Source organism: Lactuca saligna, chromosome 5 (genome assembly GCF_052625555.1).
Source record: "Lactuca saligna cultivar CGN05327 chromosome 5, ASM5262555v1, whole genome shotgun sequence".
Taxonomy (NCBI): Eukaryota; Viridiplantae; Streptophyta; class Magnoliopsida; order Asterales; family Asteraceae; genus Lactuca; species Lactuca saligna.
Window position 1 is genome coordinate 134,158,597 of NC_136421.1, and position 22,124 is coordinate 134,180,720.

The 22,124-nt window shown below is 38.1% G+C and overlaps 1 protein-coding gene across 1 annotated transcript; it reads left to right on the forward strand.

Moving 5' to 3' along the window:
* Positions 1-6,434: 6,434 nt before the first annotated feature.
* Positions 6,435-9,085, forward strand: LOC145045733 (uncharacterized). Its single transcript, XM_078994055.1, has 3 exons — positions 6,435-7,198; positions 7,256-7,949; positions 8,912-9,085. Exons 1-3 carry the CDS (start codon positions 6,435-6,437, stop codon positions 9,083-9,085), a joined length of 1,632 nt encoding a protein of 543 aa, XP_078850181.1.
* The last annotated feature ends 13,039 nt before the right edge of the window (positions 9,086-22,124 follow it).

The window sequence follows — 22,124 nt, forward strand, 5'->3', positions numbered from 1 at the left end:
TGATACCACCATTTTCTTGTTCTTTATATCAAAAATCTTATATCCCTTTGTGCCATGCGGGTAACCCAAGAAAATTCCCGGTCTCCCCCTTTCCTCGAACTTATCTCCTCTCGTTTCTGTGTTGCGATAATAAGCAAGACAACCAAAAACTTTCATGTGGTCATAACTTGGTTTTTGGTTGTAGACAATTTCGTATGGGGTTTTGTTGTCAATCGTCTTGGAAGGGAGACGATTTATGATGTAAGCTGCCGTTAAGATGCACTCGCCCCAAAAGGTAGAAGGTAACTTTGCTTCAAATCGTAGAGCTCTTGCTGTCTCGAGTAAATGTTGATGTTTTCGCTCAACAACCCCATTTTGTTGAGGGGTATGGGGACAAGTGGTTTCGAGAAGAATTCCTTGTTCCGTGTAAAAGTTCACCATGCGATTCGAGGTGAATTCCCCCCCATTATCACACCGGACCCTTTTTACACATTTATTAAATTGAGTTTTGATCATTTTACAGAAACCAATCAAGCAATCACTTGCATCGGATTTATGTCGTAAAAGAAAAACCCATATTGATCGACTAAAATCATCAACGATCGTAAGAAAATAATTTGCATGCGTAAGTGAAGGCGTTCGGTATTTTCCCCATATATCGCAATGTAAAAGTTCAAAACACTCTGTTGATTTGATAGAACTAATAGAAAAGGGCAATCTAGTAAACTTTTCCCTTGCACAAGAGTCACAAACCATATTGTTCGAGCTTAAAGAAAAAAAATCAAAATGTGAAAGTTTGCTATATGAGGCATGTCCCAAGCGTTTGTGCCATACTTCACCTGTTGTTGCTAAGGCTTCTCTTTTATTTTCTTTGACTTTCATCCGGTATAGACCTCGTTGGCAACTACCCGTCCCAATCAATCTCCTCGAACTCAAGTCCTGCATAACAAAAAAATCCGGGAAGAATGTTACGGCACATTTAAGTCCTTTTGTTAACCGGCTAACAGATAACAAGTTACACGTGAAGTCCGGAACATATAAAACATCTCGGATTTCACTCCCGTTAGGTAAAGTACAAGTTCCTTTTCCCTTTACAGGAATAGAGTCGCCATTTGGTATTGTCACAGGTAATTCAAGTGATGGTTCAATATTGTTGTGAATAGAATCAAGAATGTGAGTTATGTGCTCGGTACAACCTGAGTCTACAACCCAATCGTTACCTTCATCAAATTTACCTGCCATGTTGGCTGCCGGTTGAGTAACATCAATATTCTGAGAATTTTTCGCTGTGAACAGATTGACAAATTGCCTATACTGTTCGCTGCTTAGTCCAGCTATAGTAATCTTTTCATCACCATGCTTATCATTCATTGAGTCCCGTTCTGTTTCAACAAAAGCTGCTTTCGCTTTTCCTTTTTCTGGTTTCCCTTTGCCGGGCCACCATTCCGGGTAACCGATCCGCTTGAAACAACCGTCGCGAGTGTGTCCGTCTTTCCCGCAAAAATCACAATGTTCAACTTTATCATTTCCTCCTCTTTTTCCATTTCTTGGACCCGTTTTTCTCTGTGACCAAACATCAGCATCATGTTTTATGTGAGCTTGAAACGCAGCTGTTTCACTATTGGTCCTTTTTCCAGTTGAGATTGCCCGTTGCTGCTCGTCTTCTGCCACAAGGTGGTATGCCTCACCTAAAGTAGGAATAGGCTTCATTGCTAATATTTGGGTTCTGATCGTGGATAACTCACTGTCGAGTCCAAGTAAGAACTCGTATAATCTCTCCTTGTCTCTTAGTTCAGTGAGTCTTTTACTGATCCCACATTTGCAACCTGCACAAGAACATTTGGGTATATTAAAAACTGAACTTATCTCGTCCCAAAGTGCCCTTAGCTTGGTGTAATATGCAGAAACAGAAGCTCCGTCTTGCTTAGTTGTTGTGAGAAGTTGTTTTAGTTCATACGCCCTAGGTGCGCTTTCCTTCCCGAAGCGCTCACGGAGGTCGTTCCAGATTTCTTCGGCAGTGCTAGCATATTTGACACTAGATCTGATCTCCCTTTCCATGGCTGTAGTCAGCCATCCTTTAATCATGGCATCGCATCGAAGCCACCCCATGTGATTAGCGTGTGTCTTCTCTGGTTTCTGAAGGGTTCCGTCAACGAACCCTATTTTATTTTTCGCAAACAGAAAATTCTCCATTTCTTGAACCCAATCAAGATAGTTGTTGTCGTTTAATGTTTCATTCACATGCATTTGCCTAGGATAGTCTGACGGGTGAAGATAGTAAGGAGAGCCATGGTCGGATGATTCGTTGTCAGTCTTGTTTGATGAGCCGCTGCCATTGTCGTCTTCCCCAGCCATGTTGAATGGAGATGGTTATTTTAGGGTTTTGTTCAAGCGGTATGTAACCCGCTCTGATACCATATAAAATAGTAGAAGACCAGAAAATATTTTCTTCTATTGTATTCATTACAGAAAACACACAATATATATATAGAGGAAGAAAATAAGAGATCCTATCTTCAAGGCTAAGAAAAGGAAACACAATAAAGGATAGAAAAATACGTGAATAAGAAAAGGAAAGAATCAATGATTGGAATAATCCAAAATTCCAACAGTATTTAGTAGATGCGTACACCTGTATTGAAGAGAGCCGTCTTAAGTACATAACCAAACATTAGTCTAATCTTCGGAGCGATTATGTTACTGCCTGTATGACGCTCTATCAAAAGGGGACAGAGAGGCGCGTACTGTTGGGAAGCAGGTTTTCTTACCTGCATCGTTTAATGGTGGGCCTCGGTTTATGTATAGTCACTATCAGGACGCACTTTCGATTTGCCGAGTGTATGGGAATCCACAGTACTTCATTACATTTACCTGTAATGTAAAATTGCCCAATATTACCCGTTATATGAAAACACATCGCCAGAGAGATGTTCATAGTCGGGCGGATATCATTGCTAGAATCTTCCACATAAAGGTCCATGAATTCATAGACTTCCTTAAGGCGGATAAACCTTTTGGAGTTGTCGATGCATGTACGTCTTCTTTTTCATTTGTGTTGTATATGCCTTCTTTGTTTAAGAACCCTTTTTTGTGGCTTTTTTTAACAGTTCTTATGTTTATGATAACAATTTACTTCTGCTTTTAAAAGTTTTCCATATTACCCTTCTTGGTTTTTCGGTTGTTTTAAACACTACCAGGTTTCAGGATTCTTTTCATAAGATTTAACACCTTCTTTTTTATAGAAAGTTTTGGATTTGATGATTAGATCGAAGAAAATGAATGATATTACAAATGAGGAAAATAAGTGAATGCTATGTTGATTTTCCTTAGGTATATGTACGCAATGGTAGTGTCAGTTTTCATAATCTGAGGTTGCTAGAGAATGTTTGAGTTTTCATTATTTGAGGTTTGGTTTAAATAATCTGAGGTTGCTAGAGAATGTTTGAGTTTTCATTATTTGAGGTTTGGTTTAAATCTACCTAATTTATTATTGACCATTTTGCCCTTCTATAACTTATATCCTAAAAAAAAGGTTTTTTTTTTTTTTTTTTTTTACCTTTTGTAGCTGATATCACTTATAAGTTCTTTAAGGGCAATATTGGAATTTGTGGTTGATCTCTGTGGATATAGAAGCTCCTGCTGTTCCTTTTACTGTTATGGTTTTGAAGTCCCTTTCTATTCATGATTTTTGTTATGCTGTTCGATGTAACTGTTTATTATAAAGAACTTCATGCTAAGGAGCATTATCTTATTCCTTTGTCAAAATATTTATGCACACATTTTACAATATTGTTTATTTTTTCTTTTTTTTTATAAATTTTTGGATGACCTGAATGAAAATTATTTTGTTGGTAATGTTGATGTTGATGATTCATCTATATGGGTTGTCAAATGTATTTATCAGTGCTTTGAAAAATCAATAGTTATCAGTAAGTATTCATTAATGAATTTCTTTGTTTTTTTCTTCTCAATTTCAATTTTATTCAGAAATTTCATTTATTAGTGAATTATGCCCTTGCTGTTAGCTTTTTAAAACAAAAACTTAATATCAGAAATTTCATTTATTAGTGACTTATGCCCTTACTGTTAGGTTTTTAGAACAAAAACTTATATCATAACCCTTCTCTTTTGATGTATTGTGACCAATTATTAAAAAAAACATAAACTCATCATCCTAAATGTACAATTTTTATACCTATATACTTTTCTACTAAATATGCCCTCTGTCAGCAGTTTTGACTGTATCTCATATGTGGCTGTATGTACGTCTTCTTTTCATTTGTATTTTATATGACCTTTTTGTTTAACAACCCTTGCCTGCTGTTTTTTCTATCCATTCTAATGTTTGCTATAATAATTTACTTCAGCTTTTAAAAGTTTCCCATATTACCCCTCTTCGTTGTTGGGTCCTTTTAAACATTGCCACATTTCCATTTTGGTGTCCGCCGTCCCATTTTTAATATTACCTTTACAATAACTCCTGTATTTTGTTTTCAAACCTCCATGTAAGATGAAATTTTTTTACATTTAATCTACATCTTCTTTCCGCACATAAGCCAGAATTAAAAAATATGAATCTCAAAAAGATTACATTACCAATAATACACTACATTTATACTAAATGGACACTGTTTATACTTATAGCCTTAGCTGATGAAAATTTATCACCGTTTATCCATATGCATTGTAAATACATCATCAATAATGATATTTGTTATGTTTAGAACAAAATTTACTATTATCCTGTTCTAGTCTACTATTGAAACTTTTCAAAACTTTTCCATTTTAACCCCCAACAGATTTTTCCTTTTAGTTCTTTATCTCGTTTGGAAACGATACTTGCTATGTTTACAATAACATTTACCATTATCCTGTTGACATACCCAAACTTTTTTTTAATTACACTTTCAAAACTTTCCTACTTTACCCCTCAACAGATTTTTATTTTAACTTTTTTTTTTCATTTGGATTCATTCTTCCCAGCTGTGCCTTTCCATTCAACCATTTCTTTATACATAATAGATACACAAATTTAGGTTTCGATACTAACTTTCTTTTTCATAAAATTATGAATTTTCGCAGCATTTACCTATACATATTGGATAATAATTTTTAGTTTTTACAGTTATTTGGTTTTTTGCCTGATTTGTCATATCAAAGCTGTTGTCCCAACCCACAATTAAAACAACAAATATTCAACTGTATATACGTTCCCACCTATGAATTTCGTCCTATCGAAATATATCTACAGATGGAAATTTTGCACCGTTTATCTTTTTACAATCGATAACAATGGTTATGTTTACAATAAGATTTACTATTATCCTCTTTGCACATCCAAACTCTATTTAACTAGGCATTTTAGAAGTTACCGAAATTACCTCACAACCTTATTTTTAATATTCAGCGGTATATTCTTCATAGGTTACCTTTTGACAATGCGGATTTGTACACCATTGAATTCCAAAAGAGAGGCCTTCCACATTGCCATACTCTAATTTGGGTAAAGGCAGCTGACAGAATAAGAACTGCAGCTGATGTTGATACATATATCACAGCGGAGCTGCTAGATCCTGTCACAGATTCGGAACTGTATGAGACAATAACTAGCTGTATGATACACGGCCAGTGTGGACTGATCAACCCAAAAGCTCCATGTATGCAGGATGGTAAATGCCGCAAGTGTTTCCCTAAGCCCTTTCTTGATTCCACATTGTTTGACACAGAAGGCTACGTTCATTACAAACGTAAAGCATCTGCGTACCATATAAATCAACATGGACAACTTATAAACAACGGTTACATTGTGCCTTACAATAGAAGACTTTCCTCACGCTTCCGCATACACGTCAACATCGAATATTGTGGATGGAACATGATGATAAAATACCTATTCAAATACATCTCGAAAGGAGCAGATCGTGTTAGATACACAATCCAAAAAGCAGAACAACCCGATGAATCCACCCCTGTCATAATCTCTGGTAATCAGGACGCGCCACAGAATCCTCAACTTCGATATGTGGACGAGGTGAAGAATTTCCTAGATGGCCGTTACATATGTCCACACGAAGCAGCATGGCGCATTCTAAACTTTCACATACACCTTCGACATCCGCTTGTTCAGGTTCTCTCGGTACACGAAGAAAACATGCAACAACTACTGTTTAAGGAAGACTCGACAATACCAGAAGTTCTCTCGAACCGATACAACACCATCACAACTGTTATAGGGTGGTTTCGCAGCAATACAAGAGATCCAGCAGGCCGTCACCTTCCCTATCTAGAATACCCAAAAGCCTATAAATGGGAAAAGTCTTTCAAGTCGTTGAGCCCTCGGGTTGATGAGTCATCAAAGATGATTGGGCGGCTTGTGTTATAAGCTTTTGGGTATTCTAGATAGGTAAGGTGACGGCCTACCGGAGACAGTCTGTAAGTCTTTCAAGTCATTTAGTATGTCAGGCGAATTATTTTACCTACGTATGTTGCTTTGTCACCAAAAGGGTTTTATGTCTTTTCAAGACTTACAGGCTGTCTCTGGTACCATTTACCCAACCTTCAGAGCCGCTTGCAACGCACTAAACCTAATAGGCAACGACGCCGAAAGGCTCACCGCATTCACCGAAGCATCCGTTTGGGCAACTTCGCCACAACTTCGCTCTCTTTTCTGTCAACTTTTGCTTTTCTGCGAAGTTAGCAACCCACAAACACTGTGGGAATTCGCGTGTGAAAAAATGAAGGACGACTACTTACACGCAATGCAAAGGGAAATGCCAGATAAGGATGTTGCCTCTTTTACGGACATCATCCAGCAGCAACTATTAAACGATCTAGATAACACCCTCCGTTCTTCTATCCCATCTAAATCAATGGTTGTTTTCGGTCTCCCAATTCCTACAAATAAAATCAATAGTGTTTTGCAAAATCGCCAACTGCTTGAAGAGATGAGCTATGACAGAGAAACCCTAAATAGACAACATCAGACCCTCCTGCCACAGCTAAATATCGATCAACTTTCAGTCTATAATGCTGTCACAGAGTCAATTGAAAATAGAAAGCCAATACTGATGTTCGTCTATGGACATGGAGGTACTGGAAAGACATTCCTATGGACTACTATTATCTCCTACCTAAGGTCTAAAGGAAAATTTATATTGGCGGTTGCAGCTTCCGGGATCGCATCTCTTTTGCTTCCTTCTGGAACAAGGGCCCATTCAAGGTTCAAAATCCCAATCGACCTGATAGAAAAAAAAAATCCTATGATATAAAAAAAAAGGACATTTCTCGCTGATCTTTTACAACGCACATCACTCATTGTTTGGGATGAAGCACCTATGAGTGACAGAAGATGTTTTGAATTTCTAGACCGTTCACTCAGAGATGTATTAGATTGTGATGACCAACTCTTTGGTGGCATATCTGTTCTTCTTGGTGGTGACTTCAGGCAAACACTTCCTGTCCTACCAAATACTACACGATCAGAGACCATTAGCTTAACTCTACCGAGTTCATACCTATGGCGGTTCTTCAGAATCTGTCTACTACGTAGGAACATGCGAGTTGACTCATCCGAAATAACTGCTAATGGTTTGATGTCTGCATCGGCTTTTGCAACATGGTTGCTACGCATCGGAGACAGAGCTATTGGTGTACCAGACAAGGACGACCCACAAGACTCGAGCTTCATCGAAATTCCAGATTCTCTCCAGATAAAACCAGGACCTGAGTCTATGAAAACCCTTATACACTTTGTTTATGGAGATACCACACTTACGACCCCGACCGCGGCTGACCTTTCAGTGAAAGCAATTGTGTCACCTACGAATGATACAGTTGATGACATAAATGAACAAATCCTAAAGATGGTTACATCGGACGGAAGAACGTATAACAATTTAGATACAATCCAACCAAATGGAAAATATACGCCTGATTTCGAAGGCCTATATCCGATTGAATACCTAAACCACGTAACCTTTCCAGGAATACCCCCGCATGAACTGAAACTCAAAATACATTGTCCAATAATGCTCTTACGAAACATCAACCAAAAGCAAGGCTTATGTAATGGCGCACGTTTGATAGTTTCCTAGTTGCTACCAAACGTAAATGAAGGAATAATCATGACTGGAACTTGCATTGGAAAACGTGTATATATATATACCACGTATAAAGTTTATACATAAGTCACCAGACATACCCTTCACTTTCTTACGAAAACAGTTCCCATTGAAAGTCTGCTATGCAATGACCATCAATAAGAGCCAAGGGCAATCTTTACGTAGAATTGGAGTGTACTTACCACAGCCCGTCTTTTCACACGGTCAACTTTATGTCGCCCTTTCACGAGCAACATCATCAGATTCGATAAAAATACTAATACAAACTAACAGCCCAACACAAGAGAATCACACAAAAAACATCGCTTTCAAAGATCTATTGCAGAAAGTTGCTACAACCGAGGTCTATCGTATCACTGCCAACCATCTTTCCCATATTCACAAACCGTCCTCCAACATGATCAAGTTTTTCGTTCTCTAACTCATTATCATCCCTATTATTTTTTCCCATCTTTCGAACGTCAATTATTATTATTATCACTATTATTATTTCCCATCAATGAAATGTCACGCATTTCAATCTTCTTCTTTACATACTGCACCTTATTCACATATAACCATAACACTAATTCCCCTACATTTCTTCCAAGTAGACACTGGACATCACCGATGACCAACATCTCCGACCTTAAGACAGACGGGATTGGGGGTCCCTTACAAGTTAGGATACTACGGAAATGGAGACATGATGTCCGACGCTATGAAACCTAGTACCTAGGTGTCGACAAATTTGTAAGTTATTCCCAAATAAATCTATGGAAATTTTTATTTTACTTTCATACACTAACTTATATTTCATTCATTTTTTATAGGGCGATGCTATACAGATTCTTGGCCAACGAACCAACCAGAGTTATATCGAATCTGTACTAAACGTCCTGGAATGTTACACAATATCAGATTACAGCTGCCCAAAGCTAGAAAAGTATCAAAAGTTCCTTGAAAACGACTTCTACATTGACGTTGGACTCATGTCTGTAATTTAACACATTCCAGAAATAGTAACTATACCCAAAACTTGGTTCCGTTTCCTCACAAAAACAAATCTTATTGAACTCGGAGAAACACCGCCTTACTACCCAGGTACTTCTCTCAACCCTCCACACTATTCAATATCTTTCTCTCATACACTTGCTTTTTACTTATCTTCATACTACATCGGTGTCCTATCGAAAATCAGGGACTGCACGAAAATAGGTGGGGAATCATTTGTCCTGCTTATACTAACCGACGAAAGGTATCTATAACAACCAACAAAATTTAATAACCATTACTCTCATATGGAACTAATACAAAACAATTATTTCAATGTATCAATGGCAGTTAAATCGCAATCAACCTATGGAAGGACTGCATAGGAAATCCACAAAAGTTCGACCGTGACTCCCTACATCCACCACCCGCAGCAACTGTTGTTGCAGTCACGAACCTAAAACCGTCCATCTCAAACGGTATTATACCATACATACCATCACACACATACTATCACCAACTACCATATTGTCCCTGGTCATATATCTAATGTTCAAGTGATTTATGTACAGGAGCACTACATCACGGCTCATCACACACCACGCACATCTATGTCAACCCCGATATACCATAAACAATATCTCTTACAAACCTATAACGCATACATATTATACACACAAATTACAAATATCACATTCAAAACTCTATAATAATAACTCTATCAAATCAGCTTTACAGGACCCTCACGACCACTACCACCAATACCAGGAACACCCACTACTCTATACGAGATGAAGTCAAAAAACAGATCAGAACTCCTCGTAATATCAAATTACTGCTACTCTACGACATACACTAATCAACTCACCCATTTCCATGAACCTACAGGCCAAAACCTTCCTTGTGCGTGCATCCATTAAAGACTTTGTCTACCAAAATAGTTGGTACCAAACCACCTGTCCAAATTGCAAAGATTCGATCTTTAGACGAGGGAAAGATTGGTTCTGCAGCGCTCATGGACATATCGACAAACCAAACTACACGTAATCATCATTCGATTAACATAATATATTTAATTACCCTACATACACAATATTAACGAATATGTGACGTTAATAGGTACAAACTGTCCGTAATCGTTAGTGATGCGACCAACACAATCACCACAACCATGTCAGAGACCTCATGTTGGAAACTCGTGAAATCAACCCTTGACAACTTCCTATCCAACAACCCGCTAACAGATGGACGTTTTCTACCTCAGGCCATTACAAATCACAAAGAAGAACCAAAGAAAATGTCCATCCAAATGCTCAGAGGATCATCTCCACAAAACATACGTTTCATAATAATAGACCACAAGACATTAACAACGATGGCCGACACGTCTATCCCGACAACACCGGCTCCAATCCAAATAGCAAGAAAGTGACAAAACGACACCTCACCAGAGCCATTTACAGCAGTTCAAAAAGTCGCACGGTCCTTATCGTATGACCCTTCAGGTACATACATATTCACATACAAAAAAATTTACATGCATATGTTTAAACAATCTACTGACACTTAGTGAACACAACACAGGTTCTACACCGGAAAATATTTGAAAGCAGTCCAACAAATAACAACCAAGATGGATGCTCAACATAATGAACCTATTCCACCTCTACTAATGTCTCTATGTTTAGTGTTACAATAATAACATCATGACATCCTCTTCTCTTGGATACGAATGTTGCTATCGCAATGCCGTTTCCGTCTCATATTCTTAGTTCACACTTTCACATTCCGATTTTTTTTAACAGCAGTTGTTTAACCCATTCAATTTTGCAAGGATCACAAACACACATTACAAACAACTACGAACACACACAAACATCAAATAATATATTTATAAAAGAATACTCACACAAAACAATCCAAATAATCACTTTATCATTATATACGTTATACCTTACCTACAAACATTGTCCAACCAATGAACAGTCAAAATATTAACAAAATAATATTAAAAAAATGGTGAACATCAGAAAAATCAACGGTTGATTAATAAAAAACATAGAAAACGAACCCTTCACATTACAACTTATACATACATTTAATACCAACATTAAATGGAATATCTAACCCTATACCCTAAAGCTACCAAAAAAAGAAAAAAACAACTCAACCTTCATTACATCCGCTGCAGCCATCCCACTTCCATCACTTCCCAGGTGATAATTAAATGCTCCATATTTACTCCAACTCAACTACCACATGTTGACCCTATAAAACGAATCCAAGATGAATCGCCATTAAACCAAAAGCATACAACCACCATGGAAACCATCATGTAGAAACTCATCGACTTCCTCCAGATGATGAAGACCTCCTTAACCAACCTCCAACAAACGTACACAACAGTCAACACAAACAGTACTACACGATGCTCAAGAAGAACTTCCATACAAAGAGCTCACAGTCATTACCCAAGTCATTTCCGACCTTAACAACATTACCGTGCTCATGCTCGATATGTTCGGGATGATGCAGGAAAACATGTCAGAAGCAATCGATGTGTGTAGCAAAATCCAGCACGACCATCAGGCACCGTGACATAACAGCACCGCTCTCTTCTGCAACATCAACCTCTTTTGCATCAGCTTGTACAAAGTAAAACCATGTAATAACATTGTAATGAAGATATCTTTTGCATCTACTTATCTAATCTAAAATGATGTAATGACTATGTAATGAAAAAAAATCATTTCGTATATATTCTGTGACATATCTCATACATCCACTATAAAGATAAAAATAGTCGATCCATCCAGCATAAAGACAATCAAAAAAATGTTTCCTTAATCCAAAAAATCAAACCCCCGCGTAGTGGGGTCACTTTCTAGTTCAAATTAAAGACCTTACATTTTGGTAATAATTTAGCAGTTAGTTAACCTTCTTTGTTTACAATTAATTAAGTTATTTATTATTATTATTATTATTATTATTATTATTATTATTATTATTATTATTATTATTATTATTGCGAAATAATGCTTGCAGTCTTTTTGGTTAAATTGTAAACAATTTAAACCCTCAATGAAATGGTGCCACTCTTAGTAATTTTGGTAAATATATTTTACCCTTATATATGGTTAATCACTTTTAATCATCTTCGGGGGTGTTTAACTTGTCTTTTTGAAAGGCGAAAGTCTTTTTTGGAAAAGATAAAAGGTAAAAGATGTTTGGTAAGAACATTTTAAAAACTACTTTTGGATTTTAGATAGAAAGAAAACCGACTTTTTGGAAAAGTTAGGAAAACCTGACTTTTTTTAAATTTTCCAAAAATAACTTTTGCCTCTCAAAAAGACAAGCTAAACACTCGTTCAATCTTATCACAAAGACATATTATTTCGAGTTCATAATGAGGATTTTAGGATCGTTCTCTATTTCATCTATATTCGAGGAGCTCATAGGAGGATCTTAACGACCGTTTGGTGGACTCTTAATCATTCAGTTAAGTGGCAATGACTCATTCAGAGTGTATGGTATGAAAGAAGAGCATCTGATTTGGTGTGTTGGAGAGCTGTAACATCCAAAATAAAAAGGTATGTCATGAACCCCATTAAAATTTAAATTGTTGCATTTTTTGGTCCCTTAGTACGTTGGGCATACCTAGGCGTATGCTTAGGTACTAGGGCCTTTCATGGACGCGGGTGTTGGGAGGTACGCTGGGCGTACCAGGGTGTTCGTGGGGTGTACACGTCAGGGGACAGAAAACCCTAATGTCGGACTTGAGGCCTATATAAATGACTTTAAGCCTTTGGGGCTAAACCCTGGAGAGCCTCCACTACCCTTAAACGTTATTCTTGTTGGATTAGTGTCTAAGTCCATAAGTATTTTGGTATGTACTTGACCCGATGGTGCATGGTCCTTTTGGGTTGCCTTCACCGAAGCAACTTGATAGGATGAATTATGGAGAGAAAGGATTAAATATGATTTATTAATTATATTATGGGAATAATATATTAAAGGAGAAATCATATTGTTTAATTAATATTAGTCAATAATTAATTGGTGATTAGTTTTGTGACTAAAAGAGATTAATTAAACTTAAGGGACTGGAATTGTAATTATAAGATAATTATAATTTGGGCCATGGATTGCCTTATATTAAGGGATGGACGAATTCTAATGGGAAACCCATAAGGAAATCATCCATGGGCTTGATAAAAGGAGTCTATGGGTTGCTTAGGGCTTAAGCATCCAAATTAGGGTTTCCTTGTTAGATAACCCTAATAGCCCAACTATATAAAGACCCCTTAAGGCTCAAAAACGTGGCTAAGATCTTGTTAGGGTTTCTACACATTTTTGGCAGGCTCCAACCTCTCTCCTCTTTATCCTCTTGCTTATGGTGTTTGTGAACCATTAGAGGAGTGACACTTGTGACTCTAAGCCTTCCAAAGTCAATTCAAGGAGGAATTGGGATTGTTATTGCTACATAACAATCAAGGTATGATCTTAAACCTAATTACATATTAATATGATTACTTGTATGCTAGAATTAGTGTTTATAGTCTTGGATTCAAAGCATGTACAATAGAGAAACCTAGATCCAAGCATTAGGGTTTGTATGAGCACATAGGATATCTTATGACCAAAACCCATCAGTGGTATCAGAGCCTAGCTTGGTTTCAATTGTATTGATGCATTGTATAACTGAAAATTCGATTTTTTGGATTGTGGAGGCTGGACTCGCCGAGTCCATGGATGAACTCGCCGAGTCCATGCAGACTCGATGAGTCCATGCCTGACTCGACGAGTCAACTCGTCAGATAATGCTTATCTCGGGATTTCTTGCTGTTTTTGCATATGGATAGTTACCTTATCATGTTAGATCAATATAAATCCGATTTTATGATATATATGACTATATTCTTGATCTAATTAAAGATAATTATCAATTAACAAGATAATTATTTCCTTATAAGATAATTGATTAATTATTTTGAGTAAATTGATAAATTGTTTTGCAAGAAATCATTAAACAAATCAAATATGGATAATTATGTAACTAAATGTTAGTTTAGATTATTTGTTATTTGATCCTTGTTGTTATGAAAAGTTTTATATTTTCCCCTTTAGGTTTTATAGTTTAAATTTGAACCCAAAAGTTTTGAAGTTTTGAAATTTAAATAGTTAAAACCCTAATGTTTTGAAATGTTTCAAAACTTGCCATCAAGTTTTGGAATTCAAAAGTTGATTAAAAGTTTAATTAAGAATGTTAAATTCTAAAACCCTAGTAATGTTTTGAAAAGTTCAAATCACACCCTTATGGTTTTATTAATTAATTAAGGAGTATAATTAAAAGAGATTTAATAAATCCATAAAGGTTTAGGTTAACCATTTAATTGAATTAAAAGTGTAATTGTTAAAGTTAACCATATAGTATTTTAAAAGTATAAAATACACCCTATACTATATATAACATTAAAAGTATAACATTATATATATGTATGAGTAAAAGTCAATCTTACCGTTAGTAGGCCTCATTCACGAAACTGGTCTATAAGGGGTGTTTAAGGAAATTGCTTATAAAATGGCGATTGAATGGGTATCCACTCTTACCCACCGCACTCTTGACTAGTGGAGGGTCGTTAGCCGAACAGGTAGGATAGGACGAAACTTTCCATTATAAGTATAATGAAATACAAAGTAACTAAATGTTTTTCAAATTCCCAATCTTAGTTACTTAGGTAAAAGTGAATTGATGCAATTCCATGAAATTACACTTTGTGCCCTTGTGAAGACGTTAGTGGAGTGTGTGTGGTTTACTGGCACACTAAATGGTTCTAAGCAAAGGTAGCAAAGGGTGACTCAATGTTTGTCATAGTTCGGTGGAGCGTGTGTGGTTTACCGGCACATCGAATAGGTGATTGTAACATGTGAGGGCACCATGTAGTTTGCATGGTTATTCACACCCGCTTTGTGATCCTCGGCATCCCAGTCACAAACAAGAGGGGCATATCGAGATTTAAACATGCCATTGAAATATTCAATGAATCTCAAAGTGTCAGACCCCGAAAACTGAAGGCGGAATACATTTCTGGGGTGGACTTCCATGTTGAGTATCAAATCCAATGCACATAGTAAGTAAAGTAAAACAAGCATTACATTACATAATAACAGTTTTACAATTGTTTCAAAAGTAAAGTTTGTACAGTTGTGATACATAGTATATATAGACAAAATGTAACGGGTCTTCATGTACACCGTCTTCAAGCAAAAGGATCTTCGGGTACCTGTTCTAACGCTGACCTGAGAACACAAGCGGTTTGAAAATCAGCATAAAGCTGGTGAGTTCATAAGCGGTTTTTGTTTGTGAAAATGTTTCGGTTTCCTTTCTGTTTCTGAAATGTCTTGTACACCAAGAAAATCCCGTATTTTCTTAAAAGTTGGTTATTGTTTCACAATTGTAAAGTATAGTAAGTTTGTACACTGAAAACATGTTTATTCATATGAAAACGTACAGTTGGTTATCTGACTGGTTAAACTGTTCTGTTTACTTATTGTGGGTAACCAGGAAAGTCCCATACTTTCCTTATTGTATGTTACAAATTGTAAAAGATGTAATGTTATTCATTTTGTGATTCTTTCTAGTTATGTAAGTGTTGCCCAGGAAAGCCCCATGCTTTCCTGCATGTAAGTTTCTAATGTAAACGGTGTTAAAGATGTAAAAGATGTAATCGTAGTTAGGTTCCATGTTTTTCCCCAGAAGAGTCCCGTACTTTCCTGAATGTTAACTATAGTACGTGAAAGATGTAAAAGATGTAAAAGATGTAAAAGATGTAAAAGATGTAAACGATGTATAAAATAATCCATTATTACTGTAAGTAAATCTCTGTTATCCTAATTGCGAGTTCCATAACCATACAATAGACTGAAACCTGTGGCAATAAGTAGTCCACATGTGGCAATAAGTCGTCCACATACTTATGACTTTCGTCACCCTTGAACCATTTCGGTTCGGCTGTAGCTAGCAGCCAGGTGTGGGGTAGTCAGCCCCGTATAGATCTATACACTCAAGTCACGCTCTCTAAATACCAGAGATTCTGGTTATGGGTGTAATCCTCCAATCGCGTAATCCAGGTGGAGTGTTCTCCGAGGACGTGTCACCAATCGTACCGGAATAACAAATTTACTAGTAATAATATGAAAGTCCTCCACTCGTATAAGTGTGGGGAGTGTTACCGAGGACAAAACAGTGTACAGGTTTTATATTCAAATGTTTTAATGTCATGCTTTTGACTGATAAAATGTAGAAAACCATTTGTGAAATACATGTAAAACATACTAGTTTAAAGACTTATTTCACAAATATATGTTACGTGATCTGTATGTTCGATCTGTTATCAATTGTAGTTATCAGTTATGAAAGCATAAGAATATGAAACACACATTTGAAAACATGTTATGAGTACAAGAATTCCCTTGTACTCTGCTTGTGTTCCCCCCCTGAAAACAGCGAAAACAGTGAAAAAGGGTAGGGGTATGAACTCACCGGACTCGGAAACGTGTCGATTTTGAATGCTAGACGTCGGTTCAGGGTTTGATTACTCGCGATGACCCTATGTAAAATGATATAATGTCCATATATATACAATTAGAGGTACATTCACTAATCATATGGAACATTACACTCCATTGAGGTTAAACACCTCAAAACGAGCGTTTGGAGTGACCCGGTGACATCTTTGGATTTGCAATGACACTAGGGACTTGGGACTTGAGTTTACTCCCCATAAGTAAACATTTTAAGGAGTTTACAACATTGGAACACCCACATACATGAGTTTACGGCCGTAAACTCATGTGGGTGAGGTTTTGGTGTTTTAAGGGCTCAAATGGACTTAGGGATTGCTAGAAATAATTATCTAAACACCTTGGAACACTTGGAATGGATTTAAAACACTTAAAACATGAGTTTACGGCCACAATCTTTGAGTTTACGGCCGTAAACTCACAATGGCTTTGAAAAATTGATTTAAGCTACTTAGGGTAATCACATGTGATTCAAACTAATTTTCTAAGCATTTGTATGATTTTAGAACATCAATTAAGACCTTTGTTGGATTTTACGGTCTAGAGGAATGTTCTAAGGCCATAAACTCTCTTTTACCTTAGAAAAAGCTAGTTTTTGGTGCTTAAAACAATCACATGTGATTCTAGAATTTTGTACAAACCATTTGAGTGTGTTTGATGCATCTATAACATTGTTTTATGAGTTTACGGCCAAAGAGTATGTTCTTAGGCCGTAAACTCCCATAAATCATACTTTTGATGTGTTTCAATCCTTTAAACCATTTTTAGATGCATCTAGATTTTACCACAAAGCCATAGATTGAGTTTGGAAGCATTTGGACATGTTGAAAGACCTTAAATCCCCTTTTTAGAGGAGTTTACGGCCCAAGAATATTCCTTGGCCGTAAACTCTTCTTTATCACACAAAAATTAAGTTTGAGGTGTTCCAAGTCTAGATTAACAAGTCCATGATTCAAGTCTAAGTCCCAACTATGCAAAGGAAGGGTTTTAGGGCTTAAAAACCCTTGAAATATGAGTTTACGATCTATGAATGTTCTATGGCCGTAAACTCATGAATGTTGGTCTAATTCATGATTTGAACTCGAATTTGGATGCCAAATATGTTAGAGATTAAAGTTAGGAAGGTACCTTAGAGATTAGAAGCTTTAATTTTGAGTTTTGATCCTTTAATCTTGGATTAGGAGAGAGGTGGGTAATGTTTAGTGATAATTTGGCCAAAGGCTTCAAATGAAGTGCTAAACACGTTTATATAGTGTTTAAGTTTTCGACACGGTGGAATTCTACCCGATACCAGCGTTAGATGGGGTATTTGGTCGTACCCGATTGAATTACCGTAACCCGATACGGTAAATTCTAGAATTATTCCGATCACTAAAGTTGGGTGTTAAAATGATTTCTAAATGTATTAAGACACCCATTAAGTCATTTTAAATGTGTCCTAGTTAATGACTCAATTAAACGGAAGATCGGAAATCGGAAATCGGAACGACGATCGGTTGTGCAAAAGAGTTACATTAAAATGAAGCGGAAATTTCGGGTTGTTACATTATCCCCCCGTTAAAGGGAATTTCGTCCCGAAATTTAAGTTTAGAACATAAGACAAGATACAATCATGGATAAGAAAAGAGTTGTGGATACTTCTGTTTCATTGAGTCTTCCCGTTCCCAAGTGAATTCCGGTCCCCGCTTTGCATTCCAGCGAACCTTCACTAACGGGATGCGACTTTGTTTTGTACGTTTGACTTCTCGATCCATGATTTCGATCGGCTCCTCCACAAAGTTGAGGTTTTTATTGATCACGATCTCATCTAAGGGAATTGTTAGGGTTTCATCGGATAGACACTGTTTAAGATTTGAAACATGGAAGACAGGATGAATGTTACTGAGTTCGTGAGGTAAATGAAGTTTATAGGCAACTGGACCAATCCTGGAGAGGATCTCAAAGGGTCCAATATACCTCGGATTAAGTTTCCCACGCTTGCCAAAGCGTACAGTGCCTTTCCATGGCGAGACTTTCAACAGGACACGGTCTCCAACCTGGAATTCTAGTGGTTTCCGACGATTATCAGCGTAACTCTTTTGACGATCACGTGAGGCTTTCAGTCGGTTACGGATTTGAATGATCTTTTCGGTGGTTTCGCGGATGATTTCAAGACCAGTGAGAGCGCTGTCGGGGACTCGACTCTTGGCTAACTGTGTATTCCCCACCTCGGCCCAGCACAGAGGGGATCTGCACTTACGACCGTATAGGGCTTCGAACGGAGCAGCCCTAATGCTGGTGTGGTAACTATTGTTGTACGAGAACTCGATCAAGGATAGGTGTGTATCCCACGACTTTCCAAAGTCAATGACACAATCCCGAAGCATGTCCTCCAGGGTTTGGATTGTTCTCTCACTTTGTCCATCGGTCCGAGGATGATACGCCGTGCTCATATCTAGTTTGGTTCCAAGAGCTTTCTGAAGAGATTGCCAGAATCTGGAAGTAAACCTACTATCTCGATCAGAGATAATGGATACTGGTATACCGTGTAGACGTACTACCTCCTGAATGTAAATTCGTGCGAGTCTCTCCATTTTGTATGATTCTTTGATTGGGATGAAGTGAGCGGATTTTGTCAAACGATCGACAATTACCGAAATGGTGTCATACCCACTAGAACACTTGGGTAGTTTGGTGATGAAGTCCATGGTAATCATTTCCCATTTCCACTCGGGAATCTCGGGTTGTTGGAGTAGACCTGAAGGTTTCTGATGTTCAACTTTGACCTTGGCGCAAGTCAGACATTTGCCCACAAATGTAGCTATCTCAGCTTTCATGTTTGGCCACAAGTATTGTTTCTTGAGATCTAGATACATCTTGTCCGAACCCGGGTGAACAGAGTATTTGGTTCTGTGTGCTTCCTCCATGACTATTTCCCTGAATCCACCGGATTTGGGAATCTAGATCCGATTCATGAAACAGTGAACTCCGTCACCTCTGATCTCAAGTTTCTTTTCCATTCCTCTCAAGGTTTCATCTGACACGTTCTCAGGTTTGAGGGCTGCATACTGAGCTTCTCGGATTTGCGTAGGTAAGTTGGAATGGATGGTCATCGTCTGATTCTTCACTTTGTGGCTTGTACTATCCTTTCGGCTAAGGGCATCTACTACCACATTGGCCTTGCCGGGGTGGTAACGGATTTCACACTCATAGTCATTGAGTAATTCTACCCATCGCCGTTGCCTCATGTTTAAGTCTTTTTGATTAAAGATGTGCTGCAGACTCTTGTGATCAGTGAAAATTGTGCACTTGGTTCCGTAGAGATAATGTCTCCAAATCTTCAATGCGAAGATTACCGCTCCTAGCTCCAAGTCGTGTGTGGTATAGTTGACTTCGTGTGTTTTCAGCTGTCTAGAGGCATAGGCAATCACCTTTCCTCTTTGCATAAGCACACAGCCTAAACCTTGATTAGACGCATCGCAATAGACAACAAAGTCCTCTGTCCCTTCAGGCAGAGACAGAACAGGCGCGTTGCATAAGGCTCTCTTCAACGTTTGGAATGCGATTTCTTGTTTATCATTCCAACAAAAGGGTACAACTTTCTGTGTTAGAGTGGTTAACGGTTTGGCGATTTTGGAAAAGTTCTGAATGAATCGTCGATAGTAGCCGGCGAGACCTAAGAATTGACGAATTTCCGTGGGTGTTTTCGGTGCCGACAAACTCTCTATCGCTTTAAGCTTGGAAGGATCTACATGAATACCCTCCTCGCTTACTACGTGACCGAGGAAAGTTACCTTCCGTAACCAGAATTCACATTTGGAAAATTTCGCGTATAGCCTTTCGGATCTAAGGGTTTCCAACACCAGCCTCAAGTGTTGCTTGTGGTCTTCTTCGTTTTTGGAGTATACGAGGATGTCATCGATGAACACAATAACGAATTTGTCTAGGAAGGGACGGCACACCTGGTTCATCAGGTCCATGAACACAGCCGGTGCATTGGTTAGACCGAAGGGCATCACTACGAACTCGTAGTGTCCATACCGAGTCCTAAAAGCTGTCTTGGGAACGTCATTCTCCTGGACTCGTAACTGATGGTACCCTGACCGAAGGTCTATTTTAGAAAAGTAGTTGGCTCCCTGAAGTTGATCGAAAAGGTCGTCTATTCTTGGAAGAGGATATCGATTCTTAATGGTCAACTTGTTCAGCTCACGATAGTCGATACACATTCGAATGGATCCATCTTTCTTTTTGACAAACAAAATCGGAGCTCCCCAGGGTGAGGAACTTGGTCTAATGAATCCTTTGCTGAGCAACTCATTGAGTTGACTGGATAACTCCTGCATTTCTGCCAGAGCTAAGCGATACGGGGATTTTGCTACGGGAGTAGCTCCAGGAATTAGGTCAATACGGAACTCTACCTGACGTTCGGGAGGAATTCCTGGAAGTTCTTCGGGAAACACATCGGGAAAGTTACAGACTTCAGGAATGCTCGCGAGGTCTCTAACTTCTTGTTTCTCGTTGATTACATGAGCTAACAATGCAACACACTCCTTTCGAAGGAGCTTTCGAGCTTTGATGCAAGAAATGATATGAAGGTTGGAACTGGGTTTATCGCCATAGATTACGAGAGTTTGATTCGAAGGAAGATTGAGACGGATAGCTTTTTCGTAACAAAGAATGTCAGCATGATTGGGACTCAACCAATCCATGCCAATGATAACATCAAAGCTTTTAATGGAGACGGGCATGAGATCTATAGGAATTGAGTGATCATTTAGGGTAAGCGTACAACCTATGAATATATCGTTAGCGCTTTCTTTCTCACCGTTAGCCATCTTGACGGTAAATGTTTCAGTTAGTTGTTGAGGATTTGGTTTTAGATTGTGTTTGAATGCATGACTAACAAAACTCCTTTCAGCACCCGAATCGAAAAGAATACTAGCATATGAGTTGTCGAGAAGGAACGTACCCGAAACAACAGTGGGATCGGCAACTGCTTCCTCCCGTCCCATGGTCAGAACCCTTCCAGTGTTACCGGCAGTTGACTTCTTGGGACAATCCCTTTTAAAGTGCCCAGCTTCACCACAGTTGTAGTAGGCTTGACTAACACCTGCTCCCGATGATTGGTTGGCTGATTCGGTAGGAGTTCTGCAGTATCGAACTGTGTGCCCTTTCTTACCACAGTTGGTGCAAGACAATTCTCGACAGGGACCAGGATGATGATGGTATTTACACTTGTCACACTGAGGAAGGTTACCAGCATATTTACTGGTAGGAGTTGAGGCTGTGGATCCCATAGCAGAAACAGCAACAACAGGAGTAGCAGTAGCAGCATGGACTGCTACCGTCTGTTGTTTCTTAGATGATCCTTGAGAAGATTGACCTTTCTTCTTTTTCCAGAATTTCCTCTTTTCACCACTCCTTTGAGTCGGCTTAGAAGTGGTAGTGATTTCCTTGACATCGTCGTTGTGATCAATCAGAATTTGTGCT